This window comes from Colossoma macropomum, unplaced genomic scaffold, assembly GCF_904425465.1.
Source record: "Colossoma macropomum unplaced genomic scaffold, Colossoma_macropomum, whole genome shotgun sequence".
NCBI classification, from domain to species: domain Eukaryota; kingdom Metazoa; phylum Chordata; class Actinopteri; order Characiformes; family Serrasalmidae; genus Colossoma; species Colossoma macropomum.
In genome coordinates this window covers 23,672,232-23,679,888 of record NW_023494795.1, presented here as the reverse complement: position 1 = coordinate 23,679,888, position 7,657 = coordinate 23,672,232, and the positions used below count along the sequence as shown (strand labels likewise).

At 39.1% G+C, this 7,657-nt stretch overlaps 1 protein-coding gene across 1 annotated transcript; it reads right to left on the bottom strand.

Moving 5' to 3' along the window:
* Nucleotides 1–639: 639 nt before the first annotated feature.
* LOC118815653 (leukocyte elastase inhibitor-like) lies at nucleotides 640–7,382 on the bottom strand. The gene is given in 8 exon segments (XM_036581917.1): nucleotides 640–851; nucleotides 854–1,139; nucleotides 2,855–3,022; nucleotides 3,295–3,437; nucleotides 4,230–4,347; nucleotides 5,008–5,145; nucleotides 5,830–6,021; nucleotides 7,193–7,382. Coding segments are annotated over 7 exon segments (1,140 nt in total). The 5' UTR covers nucleotides 5,998–6,021; nucleotides 7,193–7,382; the 3' UTR covers nucleotides 640–732.
* Between the last annotated feature and the right edge of the window lie 275 nt (nucleotides 7,383–7,657).

Below are 7,657 nucleotides of genomic sequence, written 5' to 3'. Positions count from 1 at the left end.
AAAGTGATTCCTCAAAAATGAAACTGGCTCCACAGAAATGAGGAAAGATTACAGAATGAATCTACACAAGAAAGAAAAATGCTTTATTAAAAAAAATGAATCTATCAAACTGTGTATTAGGTGTATAGAGAAATTTAGCTTTCTGACAGGGTGCTGTTCACAAAATGTTTTAGTCAGAGAATGTTATTAGTAAAACCAATGAGTATAATTGCAGATATCACCATATATATGCGCTATGTTGTTTCATGATAAGCAGTTTTATGCAGTTGTGTGCTTGTAGGTAAATCAAATGAATTTGAAACCTCCAAGTAAGGTGTGTGTTACATTCATACGTAATCATTTACTTTATTTCCTGTATGGATGATCTTAAATTTTTAAAATATGATGAACTTATATGCCTTATTTGCCAAGTGCAAATATCATACTTGCAAACGAGTCAAATGCTTCTGTATAATAAAAGACTAAAACAATTTTTATTTATGCCTCTGACTCTTGCTTTCATATCTCAGAATATGAAGATGTGGTCCTAAATTTTCTCTTGAGTTTTTAATATTATTTGGTGTCACTTCAACTAAATGTTAAATAATTCTCTGAAATGGCTACATTATATTCCCAACACACATTAAAATGAACGCATAATTAGTTTTTTAACTGCAGTTATTATTTTTTATGTTTTTAATGAAAACATTTTAAAACCATTCATTTTTCATGGCATAAGAGAATACTACATCTTTATTGTGGGCCTCTGAATCTGCCAAGAAAGAGGATGCTGTTAGTGGGGTTATGTCTGATGAAAAACAGGAAGGGGTGGTCTGCAATGAAGTACTCCTCACGCAACATGCAGAAAGCATGATGCCAGCTGTGGCTGCTGCGGCCTCTGTGCCTTCCTCATTCACCTCCACAAAGGCTTTGTGGGCCACTGCCGACAAATACAGGCCCCCGTCACTGCTCATCCCTGTCAGATCTGCAGCAGCGGCCTGGAACAAAGAGCTCATGCCCATCTTGGTCAACACCTCCTCTAGAGAGCTCTCCTCCTCCAGTTTAAATTTTGGCAGATGGACGATGATGTCTGTTCCCGTATCCATGTTTTCTCGGTTGGTCCACTCGCGCAGCTTGTCTAGTGTCAGCTCACTCTCCAGCTGTTAAGTAACACGTAGACACTGTCATCACTGTCATATGACAGTTTCCTTTGTTCAGTAGTACAGGAGTTAATGGGCAGTACTTGTTCCCACACAAAGACACATCTGCACAGTTGTAGTTTCATTTTAAAGTGATATGAATTTAGGTGCATGTTTGAAAACAATGCATTAAAATGCATGGAAACTTAAACTGATTGGTGAGAGAAATCTTTTATAAAGAAAAAAATAACAGCCTTTGAAATGTGTAGTTATTGCAGTATGTTTCTGTATTAAATATTGCCATGTAATAATATTGTCACACTTCCTGGTCCTCAGACTCTCATACCTTCATGGACTCCACTTCCCAGAATCCTTCTGTCAGTCATGAGACTCTTCCAGCCAATCACAAACCACCCAGCAGATGGCAGTTGCCTGAATACTAATCACCACCACCTGTTTTGTTCTGTATATACACCAGTCTGTTTGAACCTTGTCTTTGCAAAGTATTGCCATTGTTTTGTCAGTGCATACCGAGCTGTCTTGTTTTTCTGATTGCTGTTCTGTGTTTGACCCTGCTTTGTTTCTCCTGTTTCCAATTCTCGATCCTGTTTTTTGGCTTACTCTTTTCGTGTATGACCCTCGCTTGTTTATTCGACTCTGATCTCGTTCACTCCCATGTATGGTAGTCTGGTTGCTGACCTGGTCTGGTGTTAACCCTGCTCATTTCCCTCTGAATAAACCTTACGGTTTATCTTTTATTTGCGTGTGTCTGATCTGTGAAACCAGCATTACAAACACGCTCACAATTTGACTGTATCTGGGTGAATGTGATTGGGGTGGCATTTAGCTCTTGTAACACCTTTTAGCATTTTTTAGCTTTTTTAACATTGAAAACACTGAAAAGCCATTTTGCAAGGCTTCTAAATGAGGAACAGAGTTGTTTTTTTTGTATAGAATTAGAAAATACATGTAATGTGGTTAACTAATGGTTAACTAACTAACTAGTTAATGGAAACTGATTTACTTAAAATGTGCTTTTAATTAATAATTTATTTTCAACCTATAGAAAATATAGAACATAGAACATTTACTTTTTTCTATATAGAACATAGAACATTTACATTTAGGAAATCTGGAAGATGCAAATTCCTGTTGAATATGTGACTTATGGAATATTCCGGATATTTTATTGCAGTGAATGTGTTCTATCCACAAGTCTGTGTATGTAGACTTCCATGCAACGTTTTATTCAGTCAGAGGGGAAACAAACTTTTGTTTTTCCAGCCAAATTCTGGTCAACAATTGTGAACAGCAGTCTACACTGAACATTATGATAAAAGATAATCCTTTCAGAGCAAGATATATCTGTGCACGTTTTCACAATTGCCCCCTCTACCTGCCGCACCACAACAACAGGCTGCGATTTGTCGTTTTGCACATATTCTTGAAAATGTAAGCAATTCTTGGCCATGTTTTTGCAGTGAAATGCACAAGAATCTCTACTAATAGGCAGAAGTTTGGCTTATGAGACTATCCAGAAGCTAATTACTGGCAGTAAACAGCCATTAACATACAAGTTCTTGCAAGTCCCATACATGCTAACAGTGGTAGTCAATAGTGAGAAGTATGATCTAATCTACTGGATGTAAAACAGTCTTCTTTTAAAGGCCTCTTTTTTATATCTACATGGCATGTGTGAATTAGAAGGTAACGAAAGAGTGGGTGTTTGTGCTGACCTTCTGGAGTGAGTCAGAGCCATCCTCAGCCTCCTGTGGAAGAAGCACCAGCATACTGAGCTCTTCCTGCACATATGGCAACTCCAGCACCTGCAGTTTGTACTCAGGGACGTACGCGAAGGGGAACTTGTGCATCTGGCACATCATCTGCACCGGTTTCCTCTCATTCTATTAAACATACACAAAGACAAGTATTGACAACTGCTATACTGTACCAAATAGCACAGTGAAAGGTTGTCCTGTGTTTTTTCCAGACTGAATTAGTTATTACACCTGCATATTAACAGTTAATTAAGTTCAATGATTTTCCTACTGATGCAATAATGTGTGTAGTTCTTTTCTGATAGCTTTTCATTATTTAACATGACAATTTAGCTTTGTTTATGCAGCTGTGGACAGGGTCAGCATTATTATATCTCTCTGTATTATCTGAATCCCACCTGATTTATCTTAAAGGGCACCTCTTTGGTATCTTCAGCATTAAATTTCTGCAGCCAGTTGCCTTTAAAATAGATAGCATTGACTAGGGCAAGTCGAGTCATTGCAGTGACCATGCCTGGCTTCAGAAGATCTTTGATTTTACCTGAGAAAGGAAAGAGAAGTTGTATTAATTTACAAGTGTGGTCTGACGCAGATATCTTTGTTATGCTGGGTTATGTATTTTAATTAGTGATGCACCACAATGAAAATCATTGAGTGAAACCGGAAAATATTCAGGACACACTGTGACAAAAACTCAAACTGAAAACTGAGAAAATTTGACAATAAACCGTTCATGTTCAATAAACTTACTAAAATGATCTATGTAGGCTACAGCATATGGAGTGAAATCCCACATCTTCACCAACAGAGAGCAGCTTTGGCAATACATGTGTTATGGTTTACACTGTCACTTGTGATTTTTTTTTCTTGTCAAAAACTGTAGCTAAGCCATGCTATCTGGGACTTACCTTTTAGCCCCTGTTGCTTTGATGCATTCTGCATATTGAGCAGTTTTAAAGTGGTATCTAGACTTTAATGGAGAAGTTCTGGGGTGTTGTAACCCCTCTTGATGCAATGTATAATATAGTAATGTATAGTGATTATAAATCACGTGTCTAATGTCCCTTGTAGAAACCATGACATAGATCCACACGGCCATCATACTCACTGTTTATCTGCTGTCATTTTATATGTCTGAACAAGACTGTGCTGACCAGCATACAAAAGCAAAAGAATCAATTTTAATTACACTTTCTCTTTATCATTACGATTCAAATTATTTATTATGTCTTAGACTTTGATACTTTGTTTTATCCCTATTTAATCTTTGTTTTTTCAGTCAAAACTTTTGGTGCATCCCTAGATATTTGTCCAAAAAAGATTCTGTTCTCACTCTCTGTCTGCTCTTCTACCCAATGGTTGATAAGCTTCCGTGACTCATCTGATTCTCCAATGAAGTCTACTGCCTGCAGGTCAGCTTGGTACAGCTGCTGAGTAGACTCCACAAACTCCTGCAACAAATAACAACACAGCCAGGTTACACACATTTCACAAGCACACAGGGTATTACAGCACCTGCTGTATATTACAGCTTCTCTTATCTTTTAGACTTCCTATCGATACAACAGTATAAAGGCAATTTTACGGCAGAAGAGACATGGCACACGTAGTAAGCCTAAACTGCTAAACTGCTGTTATTTCACATTGCATGCAACTCAAACATTGCGTTCATGAAGCAAAAAGTGTTTTTTTTTTTATTCGGTGCTAGTGCAATGCTGTTGTTCTTAAACTGTAGGCCTAGATTACACAATATAGGAAGAAAACTGAATTTTGTATTGTTTCTAGCTAGAAAAAAAAAAAAAAAAAAACACAAGTGTATTGGAGTGCTTCACATGTGATTTACCAGGGCAACATCATGTGATACACATGGGTAGTGTGGACTATAAAACTGACTACTATAGGAGGCATGGCCCACATTTGGTGTAAAATGGGCTTAACACTCACCATTTATTTTGCATCAATGCTGTGTTGGGACATTATTATTTGAATACAAGGTCAAGGGTGAAACTTGTGGTTAGACTGTGGATTAACTCTTCTTACCTACTGAATAGCTTAGCTAAATGTGCAGAACAGAGCAAAATTAAAATGAAAGGACAGGTGAGGTAGCTCACAGGTAAGAATTTGAAGTTCTTCTCTCCATAGAGCCTGTTGGCTAGCCTGAGGATGTAGGAGGCTTTGGGGCTGTTTATTGCAGAGTTGAGGTTCTTGAAATGACTGTGAACATCAGGGAGTGAACTGAAGGACATGACCTGCAAAAAGTTATAAACCAGTGTGTTCCTTTTAGTATGTATGTTGTAATTTCTTCAAACTTATAAGCTATACATCTGAACAGTTGGAACAGTTACAATGCTTTGATGAGCTTACCATGACAACGCAAACTTTGCTTCAGTCTAAAGTCAAGTCATAAACATGCTGTGAGTGGATCTGCATAGTTTTTATTGCACTCAAACAGTGATCTCTAACTGCAAATCACAGACTTTGAAAGGCAATCATTAGACAGTTTAGGCACTGTGGAGCTCTGCAGTGGATGTCTAGTCAAAATCAGAACATTGGACATCATGCAAACCCTTCATTGCAGTGGTATAGAGGGGTATTGCCCTGAGGTGTGTGGTCAAGTATGAAAAGATGGCAAATATTAACAAGAAATACCTGTTGGACTGTCTTTTTCCTGTGTTATGTTAATAAAAAACACTGCACTTTCATCCAGTCTTCCTCATTTCTGAGACTGTCTAATAAAAAAATATGATTTGCATGATTTGCCGAACTGCACACAGGATGTTCATCATCAGAACTTTAAAGGTTGTAGGGACGGCTAGCTGTGATGTTGTACGTTGTCCATTAAGGTCAACGCCCACTTAAATGAAGAACAGTTTAATCTGTCTCTGGGAGCAAGCAACTTAAAATGGACATCATCCTATTGCAGACACTCGTACCTTAGCCATTTCTTTAGCAGTGGTCCCTCTTGCTCCTAAGTAGACCATACTGAGTGCTGCGCTGATGCTCAGTGGTGAAAAGAACATGTTCCCTAATGGGTTACTGTCACTCAAGATCCGGTACAGGTCCAGGGCGAAGGTGCCATTAGCCTTAATCAGACTATCCATGGTGGATATCGATGAATGCCCAATCTGATGAAGAACAAAAACTTCCATTATTTGATCACGTGACATGAAAGTAGGCGTGAGAAATAGGACCATATTCATTGCTGACCAGTTATGTCATATTACATCACAATATACTTTTATGAACATGCATATTGCAACTGTTGTCAGTACTTAAAGATGCACTCTGGCCTCTTTCACAGTTTTGAGAGTGAGTTTTTTTTGTTAAAAACTAGGAAAACCTCCTTCTGATGATGTATTTTGAAGGTGGGAGGAACCTTAAAAAACTACACGGACACATGAGGGTGGGCTGTTTGAATTCCTTTTTGTTAGTCAGTGAATACAGAAGGAAGCCAGATAACCAACAGTGCTGCTAGGAAGCTGAATATCATGTCTGTAGCCTTCATATCTTTATCGCTCTTGGTGGGTTTCCCAACGGTTTTATAATTTACTTTGTCTAATGCACGCTGGGTATTGTAGTGAAACATTAATTGAAAAAGGAATGTTATTTTAAAGAACACTTGCAAACTGCATGTTTCATAACATGAGAGAGCATAATTAGCCCTGTTTTAGTGGATTTTCACTCATATACGAAACCAAAAGTATCCTTTCTACAACAAAATCCAAGTTTACTTTGCTTCAGCAGCACTGCAACGTTAAGACAGCGCTCAAGTGCACAGACTTTCATATAATCCAAACATGTAACCCATAACCTCAGTGCTCTTCGTCACTGAGAGATGTATAAACTGTTTATTCCTTCATGTAATTGCAAATGAAGGCCTATATCTAATCTGTTAGATTTTCTAGAAGAAGGCTGCCTGTTAGTGCTGTCCAGCTTGAAATGACTCCCACTCATTACTGAGTTGCAGGATATCTGCCTTCCAACAACTTTCACTTTTAATATGACGTACTGCAATAACCACGTCCCACAAATGAAAGATCAGCAACGCTAAGCCTTTTCTCCGTTTTAATGCAGCTCAAAGTGCGGCAAAAACAGTTGCTTCCACATTTCGTTTACGCAATGCAGTGTAAGCACATTGTTTATCAGCGGAACAGTGCAGAGTAGTGCAGTCCTGTGATACAGTCCCGTGATAAAGTCCTGCCGAGAAGACGACTTAACTCTGCAGAAGCACAGTGACAACTAGTCTGACATAACTAGCCTGTAGAGCCAAGCAAGGCAGGCTTTAGAAATACTCACATACGGAGGTTCTTCCCTGTGAGACCTGCTCTTCCTGGTGGGTGGTGCACGGCGACGCACTGGCAGCGTGAACGCGCACTTTATACCAACAGCGGCGGTGAACGCCCAGAGACGTCACACCAAACCCTCTCAGTCAGCGATGAGGATCTTTCAGCCTGATGATGATCTGTCCTACTGACTAACACATTCACCCGCTCGTTATAGCCACGAGGAAACCAGGATTCGCGTGCACTCGCTACCCATCTAGAATGAGAAAGATGTTCATGTGATGAGTTAACTGAAACCCTGATTGTGCACAGGAAGGGAAAATATAAGCCCCCTCCTCGCCGCCGCCCCTTATGATTCACAGTAGCCATTGCTGTTGTGCTGTAACTCTCCGAGGCAGGGGTGTCCAGTTATATCCGTGTTGCAGGTTTTCATTTCAGCAATGCTGGATCACACATGATCAGTCAATTAATCAAACAG